The sequence below is a fragment of the Calypte anna genome, chromosome 3 (genome assembly GCF_003957555.1).
Source record: "Calypte anna isolate BGI_N300 chromosome 3, bCalAnn1_v1.p, whole genome shotgun sequence".
NCBI lineage: Eukaryota > Metazoa > Chordata > Aves > Apodiformes > Trochilidae > Calypte > Calypte anna.
The window spans coordinates 60,854,295-60,872,833 of record NC_044246.1 but is presented as its reverse complement, the minus strand read 5'-3'; the positions used below and the strand labels follow the sequence as shown (position 1 = coordinate 60,872,833).

Below are 18,539 nucleotides of genomic sequence, written 5' to 3'. Positions count from 1 at the left end.
TCCCCCAATAACTCTCACGTCACCACCGAGGCTGCAGGGCAGCCCTGGGAAAGTCCAGGCTGGACTCCTGGAGTCAGCAGCAGTCAGGAGCTGGAGGCAGGAACACACAGACATGGGCTGGCATGGATCAGGACCACAGGCAGATGAATGGACGGAATCCTTCCAGGATGCCGGGTGAAGGAAGGGAAGCAGGAAGGGCAGGCAGCTGGAAGCTGGAAGCAGGAAATCAGGAAATCATGGCTTGGCCCTTGTGATGCCTCAAATTTATACTGAGTGTGACGTATATGGGATGGAATACTCTGTTTGGTCAATTCTGGCATCTATCTTGTCCGTTCCTCCCCAAAGGAGGGCTCAGGTGGGACCTCTTTACTCCTTCTGGAGGGTAAAAGTTTTCCTCAGAGCTGAGAAGTGTCCTTGGCTCTGCACACCAGTCTCTAGCAGTAAATATAAACATGGAGTGTTATCAGTCCTAGAAGCAGACACTGTCTGAGAAACTTGCTGCTAATTTCAGCAAGTGCAGCTACTTACAAGAGACTTAGCTAAAAGCAAAAGTACAAGACAGAAAATCACCTTTATCCTGGCCCAAACCAGGACACTACTCACTCTTCTCTGGGGTGCCTGTGACACCCACCTCCTGTGGCTACAGACAGCACCCCTTTAGTTTAACTGCTCATTGTTAGTTGTTACTACAGATGATACCTATCTCTAGTGGCAACAGACATTCATATTAAGACAAGCTCAGGAACCATCCCTGCCCCAGCCATGCTGGCCTGTCCTTTCTAGCATCATTTCCCCTCTTTGAGATTTGGCTAGTGGTATTTATTTTATATAAGTCTCACTTTTGCATCAAGTACATCAAGTTGATGGCTGAATGCTGGGCAACACTTACAGGTGCATTGTAGAAGTACAAATAAATATATAGAAGCTAACAAGGGTTTTGTCAATAAGATCAAATGGTTCTTGAGCCACAGACTTAAATCAGGGAACTGGAAATGTAACCATTTCCAAACCTCTTCAATTCCTAGAGATGTATCATCCTCTTTTACTTCATGTAAGATTTTAGTTTGTTGCTAAATTTCGTTTAAATTTGTAGGAGTACTAAACCAGTTTAAAAATTAGATTAACTTTCAGGCACTTAAAATAGAAGCCCCAAGCTTTAAAGCTTACTACAAGCTGAGAACCATTGCTCAGAATTTAATTAGATTTTTAAAACTTAGGCCATCTCTGATAAAAGATTATTTAACAGCAGTACAGTTAAAGTGTTGCTAGTCATTAAGGAGGACAGAGGGGTATTAAAATGGCGACCACTTAGGTAAAAGAGAGAAATAAAGTTAATTGTTTGTGGAACCAGGAGAAGTTAGTTGGAACCCCACTAGAACATGCTATGAAGTCAATTCCTGTCACGGAGTCTGTGCTCTTGCACACACATCTTTCAGATTTTCATGGGCTGCCTAGCTTTAGAGCCATTGTCTAAATAGCAGCTCTTGCCTCAGTTGCTGTTAAAATAGAAATATGCAGTCTGTAATAGGGTCTTGCAGTTGACACATCTCCTCTATCTGGGATAATCAATCAGTGAGTCAACTGGGCTCAAATCCCATCAAATCCTATCCCACCCATTTTGTCATTTGCTTAGATTCTAAGGGATAACAGAGTATTTATTACTTGTGTAGACAGCTCCTGGCTTCTGAAGGACTTTTGAGTCACACATCTCACCTGCCATAGCTCGCCATCCAGGCTGGTCAGGCTGCTCAGTGCTCTGCAGCTACTCTAGTGGGTCCCCAGGACATCAGCCTCCTTGCCTCCTTTCCTTTCTCTAGCCTGGGTAAAGCAGATATGGAAAATGGTAGTGGCATAAATGTGCTATATTTCTGTCTGATCATCAGTGATAGCCTGGGGTAATGATAGAACAGAGGGATCCACATCCACCTGTGCTAAATTACAGTTTTCCATGATATTTTGTCTGTGTCATACCTTCGTATCACAGAGTGAATCTGCTGTTTCTTTGTTGGTTTGAGTTGTTTGACCTCCTGCCTTGGTTAGGAAACAATTCATTCTTTGCTTGATTCTTTGCAAGTCTAGTGGTTACTCACAACAGACCATTTGGTGACAGCTGTTTTAACCTTCCTTCTTAAGTTTCCTTTGTGACAGCCTTTCCTGGGGCATCTGAGAAACCTTTCTCCATATGGAGAGATAATAAAGGACAATCCCTTCTAGCCTCTCTGGCAGCCTTGGCTTACTGCTGGTGTAATGTAAGGAAGAAGATGTCACTCCACATCCTAGGAAGTTGCTTCTTTTGTCATTACCCATTTCACATCACATCTGAAAACCTTTCCTTCATTAATTTATTCCTCTGGCTCTAGTATTGTCCTTTTGGATGGGCTGCAACTCCTCTCAAGGCTGCTTACCCACCCTGTGCCAGAAGTACAGGACTGGACTTAGCCTGTAGCCTGCATGAAGAGTGGCCATTGACTCAGACTCTTGACATTTCAGTTCAAACCTCTTCGTGCTCCTCTGTGAACAATGCAAAGAGGGAGAAGGAACTGCTTTTTCGGATATCTACCAAGACAGGCATCTCTTGGGTTATCTTTGAGTGGCTGACTGGGCTGGTGTCAGGGACACTCTGTACCAACAGCACAATACAAAGCAAGGCTAAACATACAAGTAAATCTGGGCCACAGTTTCTTTCAAGTCTAAAACACTAAGCTGTCCAGGTGTTTGGACATGATGTTCTCACTGAAGATGAAACAAAACACAGCAGCTACAAGGTTAGAGAGTCACTTGACATTTGTTCTTCAAGAAGAGCTTGGCAGCAGTGGTGGTCCTGTATCAGAGAGATGGTTGTGTTTTATAAAATTAATTTCAGCCCTACTTTTTTTTGTGTGTTCTGTATTCCACATCCATTTTGTCATTCTTCAACATGCTTTAGATCAAGCTTTTGTTTTTACAGAGCCACCAAAGAGATGCTGTCTGAGCTTTTAATGTAATATTTACCACTGAGTCAGTCTTCTAGACTAAGGTTTTCTTGTTCAGAGGTTTGAATTAAAACTTCATCATAAAGCTAATTGTAACCACTGTAACACTGTAGAGAAGCATAATTTGTCACTGGTGTACATAATAGCTGTTACAGTGAAACTGAACAGATTTGCAGAATAAATCAAATACATCTAAATATAATATTTTCTGAAAAAAAAGTTTCTATCTTAAGTAGTTTATAAGCCTTACCAACACTGTGGCTTGTTACAAGTCGTTATTTACAAACCTGGTTGTTATTTTTTCCATGAAAGAGGATTTAATAATAATAATGATGTGAACTCAAGAAATCAGTAGTAAATACATTTGTCCCTTAATGCAGCAAGACTTTCTCTCTACTGAACCCAAGTTCTGATATAGGTAAAATGAACAGAGGAACAACGTGTTCCCATGAAATGCTGGGAGGAAGCCAGCCATGTGGCATGAGAGATCTCACTTTATCTCTCACTTGTACTTTAAGAGATCTCAATTTCTGTCTGTTCTTCAAGTTACTGGGGACGAATTAATATGAAATTGAGGTGTGGTTTTCCTGCAATCTCTCTGTTAATGAAACAGAGGCTCTGAGAAGCCAAGGAAGAGTGCCACACCTCGAGTACTGTGTCTAGTTCTGGGCCCCTCAGTTTAGGAAGGATATGGAGGTCCTGGAGCGGGTCCAAAGGAGGGCAACCAGGCTGGTGAAGGGACTCCAGCACAGACCCTATGAGGAGAGGCTGAGGGAGCTGGGGGTGTTCAGCCTGGAAAAGAGGAGGCTCAGGGGAGACCTCATCACTCTCTACAACTACCTGAAAGGAGGGTGTAGCTGGGTGGGGGTTGGTCTCTTTTCCCAGACGACTTTCAACAAGACAAGGGCATTCAGTAAAGATATGCCATAATTAGTTTGTTTCACAGAAAAAGCTGATTACATTTAATTGAGTCATGATAAAACCTAGCATCTTTTTTAATTAATAAATCCTATTTTTTTACCTCTAGAGAGTCAAAGCATTGGTTTACAGAATAACGATATTTTGTTTTGGCAGAAAAACTTCTAACACACAGACATATAAGAAAGTATTATTTTACTTTTAAAAAGATATTAACATCTAATAACTTTATTTGATGGATTTAAAAATTATTACATCGAAAAGAAAGAAGCTTTTCATGAAGCATTCAAGAATTTTTTTTTTGCATTGAACTATTGAAATTGTCCAGGTAGCATAAAAATGGAAGTGAATTGCTAAGGGTGAGAATTTCCAGAGAGATTAGGAACATAAAATCAGACACTACAAGTATTGCTGAGATTTTTTGAACAATGCTATGCATTTCTCTTTCAGAAATTAAAAAAAAAACCCTAGGCCTACTATCAGGTCTTTACTTCATAAAAAAAAGGCTTTTCAAAGAGACAGGGGAAGCATTAAATTCTTTAATAATGATGATGCTGGGAGGTTGCTTCTGTGTCTGTCGTCTGAATTGCTGCTTAACAGATAATCAGGAACATTTGACATGTTTTTTTTTCTGGATTAGTCCTTCCACTTGATCAACTATCTCAAATTCCCTATTACTTTCATAATCAAGTCTGTAATTGGTAGGTTGGACCAATTTCTGTTTATAGATATTCTTACACTTATGTGACACATCCTCACAGCATTGGAAATCTATGATAGTGTCCAAGTACAGAGGCTGTCTGCTTGTTTCTCATACTGTGATAATTTTTTTTTCCCATGGGTGCACTGCTAGTTGAGACTCAGTTGATCTGAATAGGTTTAATAAAAGCTTATTTAAATGAGTATTAATATATGCTGAAATCTGTAAGAAAAGATCTGTTAAAGGGGATATGTAGAATGATCTGTATTCATAGTCACTGTGTGTCATAGAAGTTTTAAAAAGAACTACTAGCTAAAGTGCTAGAATGATCTTATCCACATAGAAGGTAATATATTACTGACTTCGCTGCAGTCCAGTCCGAAGATAAATCATCTATTAAGACTTCTGAATATTTTAATCTTTAATCCTGATATATCATCACTAAGAGCAGTAGCTTTCTGCTACTGCCTCTATCAATGATGGAAGTTTTATTACCTATATTTACAGTGATGACAGACTTCTGGAATTTTTTTTAGGATGCCGTGTAAATCTAAAAACTGTTACTATGTTATACTTGGATAGTTTTTAAAACTAAGATACTTAGATAGTTTTTAAAAAGTCATTAATATGATTTAGTAATGTACTATTTATATTTGCAGACACAAAACCTTTCCTTGCCTCAATATTTCAGCTTTTTTTTTCCCTTTTTTTTTTTTTCCAGGGCACCATATACAACTATGATAGCAACTGGAGGAGTCATAACAGGACTGGCTGCCTTAAAAAGGCAAGACTCTGCCAGATCTCAGCAACATGTAAATCTTGCCACAGCACCAGTTTCTGAGGAGAAGAAGCCAGTTAAACGGCGGCCCAGAGCAGATGTAGTAATTGTCAGGGGCAAAATCCGGCTGTATTCTCCATCTGGATTCTTCCTTGTTTTAGGGGTGCTTATCGCATTCTTGGGAATTGCAATGGCCATCCTTGGATACTGGCCTCAAAAGGAACAGCTTTTAGAAACTGAAGGTAATCTCTCTGTTAATGAAACACAGGCTCTGAGAAGCCAAGGAAGCGTTTTACTTCGTTTCTTTGAACAGCACATGCACTCAGATAAGATGAAAATGCTGGGCCCTTTTACTATGGGCATCGGAATCTTCATTTTTATTTGCGCAAATGCCATTTTGCATGAAAACCGGGACAAGGAGACAAAAATCATACACATGAGGGACATATACTCCACTGTAATAGATATCCACACCCTGAGGATCATGGAACAAAAGCAGCTCAGCAGTGCTTTCACTGGCTTGTTGGGAGAGGGAGAACTTGGGCACAGTGGGAGCTCGTGTGCGTCACGGCTGGCTGCCAACACGGTTGCTCCTTTCTCTGGCTTCAAGAGTAATTTTAGAATGGATAGTTCTGCTGAAGAAGATGAGATTACCCTACATGAAGATAGCACCACTGGTAGCCTCCTGCCACCTCTGCTGACTGAGCGATCGGGTTCAGTCTTTGGACTTTATCCTCACTCCAGCAAGGCTTCGGATGACAAAAGCATTAGCTCTATAAAGTGTGAAACAAAATCCATTGTATCTTCATCCATCAGTGCTTTCACACTGCCAGTAATTAAACTGAATAACTGTGTTATTGATGAACCCAGTATAGACAACATAACTGAGGACTCGGAGATCACCAGGAGTAGGTCTAGAAATCTGTCAATGGATTCTCTGGCCATCCCACTAACTGATACCAATGAATCCTACAGACCAGCCCCTGCTCTGCTGCCACGACACAATTCAATTGTGGACACTCCATCTGATCAGTTCAAATCTTCTATTACTCTTGGACCAAGCACAGGAAAGCTTTTGTCTCCTGGTGCTGCCAGGAAGCAGTTTGGGTCCAACACATCTTTGCATCTTCTGTCTTCACATTCGAAGTCCCTGGACTTGGACAGAGGTCCATCCACACTCACTGTCCAAGCTGAACAAAGGAAACACCCCAGCTGGCCCAGACTGGATCGGAGCAACAGTAAAGGATATATGAAACTAGAAAACAAAGAGGACCCAATGGATAGGTTACTTGTGCCACAGGCAGCTGTCAAGAAAGACTTTACTAATAAGGAAAAGCTTCTTATGATATCAAGATCTCATAATAATTTGAGTTTTGAACATGATGAGTTTTTGAGCAACAACCTGAAGCGAGGAACTTCAGAAACAAAATTTTAATACTAAAATTGCAATTTAGAAGATATCATACAGTATTTTTAAAAAGAACAAACATTTTGTCGAGTGTTTCCTTTTCAGTGAGACTAACACGAGCCTGTTTTTAACTAAATGCTTAATAACCCATTAAACTTGGCTTGTGTGAACAGATATCTTCATCTTTGTAATGCCAAGAGGTTTTTGTCTTAGTAGCACACAACTGCAATACTGTACATTATCATTGCTTAGAGAGTTTTGGTGCAACTGATTCCAGTTGTTCTCAAGTCATTCTTTTGTTCTATATAAGCATGTTGCTTTTTATCACTTGGACACCAGAAGCCTGCATTAGAAAAAAAGTTCCATTTGCCTGTAAGCTCTGTTTATTTAATGATTGCAAGAGTCTAAAAATGGTACATGTGGTTTTGAATGAGAGGTGAGCAGGAGCACATGGAGGAATAGTCAAATCCAGGCCATTATCCTAGGTGTTGTCTTTCACATATGCTACATCTCGGTAACTGCAGCCTTGCCATTGTCATTGTGAGAAATTTATTCACATATTGGGGTGGGTGGATAGAAAAAAGGGGGTATAATTAAAACCATTTTTGTAAACTCTTTGTAATTGGTCAAGTTGAATACCAGTGTTGTGAATTATTAATTATGCTTTGTACAACAGTCTTTCTACATCCATTGTAATTTAATCCTGTAATTTCAGCAAAACGTATATAAAGTAAGAAAGCTGAAAATTCCTCCAGGGCTAGTTCCCTAAACCAGTTTGATTGGCAGTAGTTTTAAAATCAAAGCACCCAGATTCAATTACAATCAAGGGAACATGATGAACGCCAACAGGATTTTAGAAACGTGGTGTATAGTAAGATGATACTGTGACATGAATTTGAAGAGAAAAATGGAAAATTAATATATTGTCTCTCATTACAATAGCAAAAAGCTAAGTAACCAGATCTCTATGTTTAAAATACTGATACAAAGCATACAATTCAAGATGTATACTAACATAGTATGAAAGCCCCTTGCAAAATTTTGATTTATATATTTCGTATAATGGCATGATGGTTCACTGGAGATTTAGCTGTGGTAATTTGCATTACAAGATTTTGTAAAAGGAAGTGACATTTAAAACAATGTTTTTCTCAGCAAAGCAAGCCTCACAGTTGTAGGCTATTGCTAAAAAAAAAAAATGATAATTTGAATGTGCATACCAGAAAGTTTTCATGTATATCATTAAAGTATTTAGGCCATGATCCTGCCATGACAGCCATGCCAGAAAATGTCACTTCAAGCTGCAAGGCTCACCTAACAGGATGTTGGTTTTAATTGGTAATTTTTGATACATTCACTTAAACAAAATACTCAGGAATTCTTTTTAATGGCTTTTCCCCAAAAGAATCAAACCTGTTAAAATGCTGATATTCCTCAGTTACTTTGATTATGAAAGATCAGAGGTGAAAATACCCTCTTTTTTTTTTTTAGCATTCAGCTTCGTATTTCAACTGCGCCATGTTTGTGTATCAGGAGCATTATTTGCTCAGTGAATTGAGGCATAGTGTTAACTGTTAGAACCTCAAGCCTATATATTGTAACAGAGTTGGCTAAATATTTTGCTATGAAGCTTTTAATAACTTTCTGGTTTGTGTTCTTAAGACATTTGCTATTTTTTTGAAATAAAATGTCTATCTACATATATCCATTGTAAGACCTTTTTCCTCTATGATCTCAAATCTTCCATATCAAAGTATAATTAAGTATTATAACTTTGTATATAACATTCTACCATTGTACTTAATATATTAGTCTGCTAGTAGATTCTTGACTATGACTAATTGATTTCAATTGTATCCCTACACATGTAAAGGATGCCTATTTTTTTCCATGTAATGTATAATGTATTCAAAGTGGTTTTCATATAAGGAATTTTTTTTATAAAAAGAACATCTTTTTACTGTGGCTGTAAGTATTCTTTTAAAAATGGAAAACACTACGAAGACATGAGGCTTTATTTCCCTGATAGCCACATTAAATCATAGCTTAAAGGATGTGTTTTGGGTACCATCACAGTTGGGAATAGTGGTCCTTCTGTAAGTATATGGGGGATGAGCTTTTAATTTTAACATAGATACCTGGTACTGAAAAATGTAATTTAATTCTGTAATTTCAGCAAAATGTATGTAAAGTAAGAATCTGAAAATTCCTCCTGGCTTAGTCCCCTAAACCAGTTTGATTGGCAGTAGTTTTAAAAGTCCCCAGATTTGATTGCAATCATGGGAACATGATGAATGCCAACAGGATTTTAGAAACATGGTGTATAATAAGATGGTATTGAGACATGAATTTGAAGAGAAAAATTAAAAATTGGAAAAACTTACCCACTTGTTAGACCAAGGTAAAGCTACTGACTAAAACCAAGAAATGAAAAAAGCACCATACAAGGAAACTCTGTGGTTGACAGGCTAATACATACATTCCCTAGTTACCCAGAAATGGAATGTTTCATTCACATGATCACAAAACAGTTGAAGTTGGCAGGGACCTCTGGAGGTCTTCTCCAACCTTCCTGCTCCAGCAGAGCCACCCCAGAGGCAGGTGCCCAAGACCTCATCCAGTCCTTTTCTGAATAACTCCAAGGAGGGAGACCCCACAAACTTGCTAGGTGACCTGTGCCAGTGCTTGGTCACCCTCACAGTCAAAGATTTACCTGTTGTTCAGAGGGATCATCCTGTGTTTCAGTTTATGCCTGTTCCCTCGGGTCCTGGCACTTTCAGAGCCTGGCTCCTTTTTGTTTGCACCTTCCCTTAGGTATTTGCACACACTGATATTTACACACCTGAGCCTTCTCCAGGCTAAACAGTCCCAGCTCTCTCAACCATACCATGTAGGAGATGCTCCAGTCCCTCATGGAACCTTCTAGGACTGGCTCCAGCACATCCATTTCTGCCTTGTACTGAGCAGTCTACAGCTGAACCCAACATTCCAGGTGTGGCCTCACCAGTGCTGTGCAGAGTGCCTCTCAGATACCCTTCTTAAACACTATGGATCAGACTGATGTTACAGCCTGGCCCTTCATCCTGAGTGAAGCTGTTTCACTCTGCTCATTTACTGGGCAAGTTTCATCAGGAAATAAAGAGCACGACTCTGCAGCCATAGGGCAGAAATGCTGGGTTGTATTGTCTCTTTCTTCCAGGATTGCTTCTGTGTATTAAATGAAATGGTTGCTGGACAAAATCCTTGAAACAGGAACTGGATTCTTGTCAGGATGGTATTTTACCTTCCCTTGATGAACCTGCTCACTCTGTGAACCACTGATCCAAACCCTTCCACTCAGAACATCCCGGAGTTCAGCAGGAGGCACTGACAGTGATTCAGCTGCTGGATTGAACTGGGCTGAATGGATGGAGGAGGTGGTGTTGGCATGGGTTTTCTCAAGCAGCAAAAGGACTTTGGCACGGTGGTACCTAGCCTCTCTGGGATGGCTGCTCTAAGGCTTGGGCTGTGTGAAGGATGGAAAGGGAGACTTGGCACCACCACGTATGCTTTTGAAAGGAAGTGAAATTTAATGTTACAAGGGCAGAATTGTTGAGGCTGCCAGTTTGAGGCCCCTGCCCCTGGCACTCAGTATAAAATGGCTCCTCAGGGACCCCTCCTCTGCCTGGGCTGCGCTCTCTCTGTTGCTGCTGCTGCTGCTCCTCGTCTCCTCCCCGCAGGAGAGCATCGCTCACCGGGACGGCTCCTTCTCCCGCTGTCCCAAGCAGGACCGGCTCGGTTGCTCTGAGCCTGTTGCAGACTCTGCCTGGGACCCTGGGCTGCCCCATCTGCTGCTGAGTCCCGAGTGGGGCTTTTCTGGTTGGGAAGTAATTAGCAGCTGAGGAATGTGAGTTCCATAATTACATATCTAGATATATTTGTTCACTATCTTTATTACTACTTCACTAAACCTGCCCTAGTTTTTTCATCCAATCTCAAAATCTCTCTCCCTTATTCCCTTTTTTTATCTTCCCCTGGAGGGTAGTGAGGGAACAGCAGGGAGCATCTGTCACCTAGTTACTGGCTTAAAGTAACAGACATCTATATAATTTTTTTTTAGCAACTGTATCAGAGTGCCTTTCTCAGACCTGAAGGTGATTTTGCTTACCCTTAAATAGCAACACTTGTCCTTTAGTTTCTGCTGGGTGAAATTTGGGAAATGGTTTTAACCTGCAGCAGCAATTTTGTCCCTGAGAAGCTTTTTAGTCAGCTTGTAGAGCTCCTCAGTTGTTTTAGTCTTCTGTTCTCAAAGACAAGATTGTTCTTTTTAGGAATCTTTTTCCTGACCCTCTTTAGGAACTTTAGCCTTTGTCTTCCCATCATTGCCTTTTCTTTTTTTATTAGTTTTCTTACTAAATCTGACATTATGATGGGCAAATAGAAATTTTCTAGCAAGACCGATGCATGCATATATGGGAATGCAAATGGAATTAATGGTCTATTCTAATGTAGGAGTGCTTCAATTAATATGATTTAGCTACTGAAGGGCAAGTTCATGCCCTTTGTTTAAGCCTTTTCAAATTAAACTCAGGAGTGAATTATTTGCAGTTATCACAGCTATCACATATTTAGCTTTCAGATCACATTTGTTAACACTTTCATCAATGTTCTGTGTATGGTCATGTTCAGTTGTTTTGTGTTTTAGCACTCATTTCCAATTGACCTCATTGGAGTAATTTACACATTCAGTACAGCCCAGTTTTTAATAGTATTACTTGTCTGAATGACAGTTGACAAAATTATGACCTTTCTATTGTAAAGAACAGAAATCTGTTGGTTACAATACTTCTATTTTAGAACACTTTGTTGAAATTGAAATATAGGAACTCATTTTATTAAACAAAAAGCTTTTTGTCTGATCTGTTGTCCTGATTCTAATTTAGGTAGATAATGCTTTAGAGGAGAGTAATTTACAATTGCTGTGAATTTTCCGTGGGAAGAATCATGAAACCATTGTTGTCCCTTATCAGATTTTATTCCAGCTAGTGTAATTATTCAGCATGGCATTCACAGAAACTTCTAATCAATTTCTGAATCCCACTAAGCCCTCTAGTTTACTTCTATTGTTTTTGCAAACTACTGCAGATGAATTATGAGTTGTCAATAAATAAGTTTCCCGTATCAGCTGGAAATTCTTACCAGCACCTTAACTTCATTGTAACAGCCATCTGCTCTCCAATTAAAAAAAAAATGTACCTGGAATAACCTGGTATCTGTGCTTGATGCCAAGGACCCATTGTCCATACTGGTTGCATGACAGAGGGTTTACTTGACTTAAGCCTGTTGGATGAACGTCCATTGGTGACTGGAATGTGTTACATGCTCCTGGAGGATATCTTCCCATTTATTTTCTTCTGAAAAGAGTACAATGTGCTATGAGATTGCTCTTTGACATGAACTAAAGTGTAGTACATGAAGCCAGCTCAGAGATTTGTTTCAAAGGAATACCACCAACCTGAAAAAGACCTGCTGATTTAGCCACACCCTTCGTGACCTTTGAGAATTGAATCATCAGAAATGTATGTTTTTCTTAAATCTGATAATAAATGCCACTTGGCAAGATTAGTTCCATGTCAGATCATTGAAAAATTCCTCTAATTAATTCCAGTAATTACACACTAATTACTGGTACATCCCCTACCAGTCCAACTTTGCCACCTTCTCATTTGATCGTTAGTGTTCAGTATATTTGTCCTCCTCATTCTCTTCTCCAGCTTAGCTAATACCTGCACATATGCTACTGTATGAAATGTTTTACTGCAGTCAAAGCAGATGAGATCTACTGCACATTTTGTCTAGAAAGCTATTTCTAAAGGACATACCAGTTTAATGAGGTATAATCTATCTTTTGCACATCTGCTTAGTATCCTATTTTCCATCTTTGTTCTTCCTTTAAACTTTTCTCCTGAAGCCTTCTACTACTTAGATCATCCTAACAGGCTTGAGAGTGGACAAAGCTTCTCCATTCCTTCTTTTTGCCCTTTAATAAATAAAGTTTAAAAGATTACTGCTTTTAATTGCCTTGCCTCTCCTCTCTGTCAGCTCAGTAGATGCACTGAAATTCCTTGCTGTGATGTGTTTAATGTGCCAATTTTTACAGACTGCTGTGACAGAGATTATGTGCCCCCACACTGTGAGAGGATTCAGGGCTTGAATTTAGCTTTCTCACAGGTGAGGATTTACACAGCTTCCATTCTCACAGTTTCTTTTTTCCATTTTCTGTACTTTTCTATTTCCCATTTCCAGATCACCTTACCTTTCCCCCTTTTCCAATGGAGGTAACCTATCTGAAAAATAAGGTGAAGTATTCACTTAGTATTAGGCTTATCTGGAACAGACATGTCACTTGTAGTGGGTTTGGGGGATTTGTTTTTTAAATTGGGTTAGAAAGTAGCTTGATGTGACATTTCACACTTCACTATGTGCTCTCACACTCACTCTCTGCTCAGTTACGTATGTTTCCACACTGTTGCCTGTGAATTTTTTTGGTTCACTTTTGTGAGGCTGTGATTAATCCAGCTGGGTTGGGAATTCTTTTCAGAAGCTTCCTAGAGTTGAGGTACATGCTTATGTGCTGTTGGTTTAAAATAGCATTTACCTTATCTATCTATCTTATGGGAGTCAAATCACCAGCCTTCCTGCTTGGCTCATTTCAGTGGCTATTCTTCTGAAATTATCAGAATTTGTTCAATTGAAATCAACACTTCACTTGGATTCCCACTGCAGTTTATCCATTTTGTCTAAAGTTAATTGAATCAGCTCATGAGCTCTTGAATTTTGAGGAGCATCTTTTTGTATGGCATACGGAATGCTAAAAAAAAATATCGGTCATCGGTGTTGTAGCAGTTGTGGTTGTTTGTGATAGACATCTGTTGGCTCTTCTGTCTGGGAGCATCTCTTCTCCCAGATGGTTGTGACAACCATTTGTTCACAGTCTTTTTTTTCTGGGAAATTCAGTTTTCTACAAGGCAAATGTAAAAATTCAAGGTAAAGACAATACTTAATTAGCAATGATCAGCATCCTGCTTTTGAATTCAGTCATCACAGGGTAAAAATATTCCTCTGGTTTCTAGCTACTTCTCTTGACTGTTTGGAGGTCTTAAATATTTGTGCAATATTATTCTGAAAACAGTGCACCAAACTGAATATCCAAGATGAGAGTCTAGTGTAGTGAAATGAGGCAACCAGGTGCCACTAATTACCAGGCAGTGGGCATGAGCTTGTGTTAAGCCCACCTGTGCCTGATTAGGGCGGGCCCCCACTGCACATGGGCAGGATTAGGGGGCCAATAAAAGGTGAGGCTTGAAGCACAGGCTCAGCTCATTCCTGAGCAAGCCAGCAGAGAGGTCAGTTGAATCTGGAGCAGTAGCATCTGAGCCAGGCTAACCAGTCCTGAGGGCAACAGACTCAGAGCACTGTCTGTGCACTTCTGCTGGAACACCTGTTGGACCTTGGAGTGCCGTGTCCTAAGAGAGGTTTGCCTTGCAAAATCCTAACACTGCTGTGTGGATTTAGTGCTATAGATTTAATGGAATATAATATTTCTAGTATTAGCCTGTACTGTTTCCTTACTAAAGTTACAAAATCTAATTTTCTTTTAGTTTGGCTGAGCATACGTTTCTACTGAGCTGCATTCACTGAGGTGTGCCTTGCTTTTCTGTCTAAGTGCAGTTAGTTTTGAAATGATCATCATACAGAAGCACTTGATGTAACTCTTCCTAGGGTGCATTTCCTAGAATTTTCCAGAAACAATTATCAATTTAGTCATGTTCTATTCTATCTTGAAAGAATGTTGCTCCAGTTTGTTGTGATTGCCCTCTTATTTCAATCACTGTTTTTTCAGGTTCACAACTATACAAGTGAAGAATATGGAGAAGATCAGCTACTATCTCACAGGGGTTATAGTTAAACTCGTCTTGCATCTGTAGGGAATTCATTATCATTTTAACAGACAGGAAAAACTCTGTTATATATGATATGAGCATGTTGTACTATTTCCAGCAAACAAATGTTCTTTATCTCTTTATGGGGACTAGGAAGAGGATCAGACTTGTAATGTAGTTAAATAGCAGTACACTTTGGTTCTTGTGTAGAAAAATCAGGTGAATACAGTACATTAGGAGGGGTTAGGAATTAATAAAATGGGTATTAGATTCTCATTAAAACATACTTTCTAAATCTGTATTCCTTTTAACTAACACTGAAATGGAAGATTCTTTCTTACTGTCACAGAAAACAGTCCTGGTCATTCTTCTAAGGAGGAAACTGTACCTGTCCAATGACTTTTGAATGAATGCTTTTATTCTAATACAACATGGATGCCTGTCTCACTGCTACCTAGACTGGGAGTTTTGTGGTGTTGTCATGCCTTTCCTTAATACTTTATTTTACTCTGCATTTTCCTTTTGCAGGTAGGACAGATTAAGGACGTTTTTTGAAGTAAAGAACCTTTTCATATTTAGAGTTTCACCTACACAAGTTTACAGTGATGCTTTAATCTCTCCTCACATAATTACTTTAAGATGACTAAATCTTGTCTGCTAACATAAGGGATGGATTCCCACTCCAATCTTCTCACCCTTTCCTGCATGATTCTGTTTTCTAAACTGACATGAAACTAGCTATGGCAGCAACAACTTGTTGCAGCAAACAACCAGTAGTAGCAAACAAGGAGTTTTCAGCTCAGAGAACTGACCTGCTTCAAGCCTTATCTGCATTAGTGCAGAGAAGGAGCCAGGCTGCTGTGGCAGATTGTTTTCTGCTGATGGTGAACGTCACTCTCAATAATATCACAGTGCCTCAGGTAAGTGATGATTTTAGATGGCACTATAGTCTGATGCTTTCTAGAGAAACATCAACAGGCAATCTGTGGTTTCTAATATCTGTTTCTGAAAATAACTTCCTGTGAATCTATGGAATATCTGTCTGTGATTTTTGTGTCTGAATTTTGTCAGCTTTCAAGCATTCAGTTTCCTAGAGAATATCTATGAATGATGGACTGTTTTCAGAAATCAAAATCCATTTGTGAAATGAGAAAAGAGAACTAAGTTTACTTGACATTTATTATTTGTAAGTAATTTATTCAGTTTTCAGTGATCTGGATGAGGCAATAAAATGCACTCTCAGTAGATTTGCAGATGACACCAAATTGGGTGGGAGTGTTGTTGAACTTTACAACACATGTGGGCAGCCTCTTAGAGGCAAATGTCTCAGAAGGCTGAGACTCCTTGCAGTTAATATTTATTATTATAAACCAGTGCAGTATTATATAAACAGTACATTCTGTGCAATCATACACATAGTTTCTCCTCTTCCTTTCCCTGGCATCAGGATTAATATCATGGTAAAGAAAGCCTCTGTATTTTCAGATATGCTGATACCAGCCTTTGCCAGCATATTTGGGCTCTGGGAGCTTGAAAGGCATTTGAATGCACCTCAATTGTAACAGGGCAGTGAGCTGCAATATGAAGTTTGGAATTTCTGTAAGGAAGAAGCCACAGAAGTTTCAGTTGTTGCTTTCAAATGTGATCTTTAATCTCTCTCTCAGAATCACATTCTGTGATTCTGGTCTTTAGATCACATTTGAAAAGCATGAGGTAAAGACAAGGCGAGAGCTTCACTTGACAGACCAAGTAGGTGGCTTGCAAAACTTCATGACAAGTGATATGCTAGTAGGTACCATGGCTAGAAACTTGGTTTGGGGAGACTATTTTTCACTGAACTGCACAAATAATCATAACTAACCTTATTTTCAAGGATATTATCCTCATTTGCTTTTGATAATATAGACTTAAAATTACTTTCACCACAGGTGCTAGGATAACCAAGCAAAAACTATATGTGGCAAACACATACAGAGATCATGACCACAGTCTAACATACTTTGGTTTTCTACCTTGAGTAAATACCTCACATTCCCCACGTGTATATATATATAGTATATAAAGTAGTATAGTATAGAATACATACTAGAAATAGCATATATATATATATACACAATTTGCCCCTGTACTCAGCCTTCCCCTTGTACTTGGCATTGGTGAGGCTGCACCTTGAATGTTGTGTTCAATTCTGGGCACCTCACTATAAGAACACTGAAGCTCTGGATCATGTCCAGAAAAAAGCAACAAGTCTCATTAAGGGCCTAGAGCACAAGTCCTGTGAGGAGTGGCTGAGGGAGCTGGGGTTGTTTAGTCTGGTGAAGAGGAGACCTTATTGCTCTCTTCAGCTACTTCAAATGAGGATGGAGTGAGAAGGGAGAGAGCCTCTTTTCCTTAGTGGTGTGTGACAGGACAAGAGGAAATGGATGGCAGCTATGCCAGGGGAGATTTAGGCTGGCTATTAGGAAACACTTTTTCACTGAAAGGGATGTCAAACATTAAAATAGTCTGCCCAGGACAATGGTGGAATCACTGGAGGTATTTAAACAGTGTGTGGACGTGGCCCTGAGGGACATGGTTTAGTGGTAAGGTTACAGTGTTGGTCAAAGGTTGGACTGGATGATGTTGAAGGTCTCTTCCAGACAAAGACATTCTGTGATTCTGTGATCTACAGAAAAGAAAAACTATCAATGAGTTTAAATTTCTTCATGTTATCTATCCAAGAAAAGCTTCTGTATTTCATAAAATACAGATTCAGTATGAACAAGCATGTGCAGTGAGAGACAAAAGGATTTCTATTATTTAAAACCTGAGCACAGTGAGATGTGAAGAGATGACTGGTGTTCTTGAGAGGTGAAATTCCATCTGCTGGAGTTGGCATATGCTCTGCAGCCACTTATGATCATCCAGGTCGAGTGCTGTAGGAAGGATGATACATCATCTCTAGGCATCTGGGAAGATCAGAGCAGCTCTAACTTGTGAAATGTTTTATCTCAATGTCCTTCTGAACAGCCCAAGGCCTGGTTTAGTGGAGTACTTTGATTTTGTTGTCTGCAGATGGATTTCTTGCCTGAATGAGCAACAGAGTCTGTTGGTATAAAAATGATAGTTACAAGTCAATTTAGAACTGGAGACACTTGGAGGACCAATATGGTCCTGTTTTTCATTGCCATTCCTCATTTTATCCCTTTAATCTCCTGTGCTCTTTTGTTTTGCTTGTTCAAAGATATAGAAGCAAGTAATTCCATGCAGCAATAAAATAACTTTAAAAACTAGCTTCTCTGCGATGAAACTCTGTCATGGAACTTGTAGGGATTGAATGAAAATGGTTTTGAAAGACTTTCACCTCTTAAAAATCCCAATCCTGGGTGAATGATGAGTAGATTTGGTATACTGGAAAGACAAATATCATCACCTGACAGAATTAGATTCATACTATTCGAGAGAGTGGACAAATTATATAGACAAGTTTGAAGTAAGGATTTTTCTCCTTTTTCTATTTATAGCTCAGAAGCAGATGAAGAGATGTGTTTTGGTCAACTCTTTGTTGCATTCAACTGCCTGAAATATGTTTCTTTTCACGTTCTCTTCATATGTTTTTAGAGCTGGTTAGAAGAGTTAGAAATGGCAGTATCTCTATATCCATAGAAGTGTAGGTTTCTCCATATATGTTAATCAATTTACATCTGCTCAATTTAAAAGAAACTATCCCCAAATTATAAAGGCAACTGAACTATTCTCTTTTTAATTTCTCTCTAACAATAGGAAAAAACTTATTAACTGATGGTAGTGATATCAGCAGTGTGACAAGAAAGAGATTAAACCAGACCGAAGGCCCCTTAGT

At 39.3% G+C, this 18,539-nt stretch overlaps 1 protein-coding gene across 1 annotated transcript in view; it reads left to right on the top strand.

Moving 5' to 3' along the window:
- The window catches only part of TMEM200A (transmembrane protein 200A), a 51,855-nt gene extending 45,052 nt beyond the window's left edge, over positions 1–6,803 (top strand). The window contains exon 2 of the mRNA XM_030447755.1: positions 5,312–6,803. Coding sequence (XP_030303615.1) covers positions 5,328–6,803 — 1,476 coding nt within the window. The 5' untranslated portion in view covers positions 5,312–5,327. The remainder of the gene's footprint in view (positions 1–5,311) is intronic.
- The last annotated feature ends 11,736 nt before the right edge of the window (positions 6,804–18,539 follow it).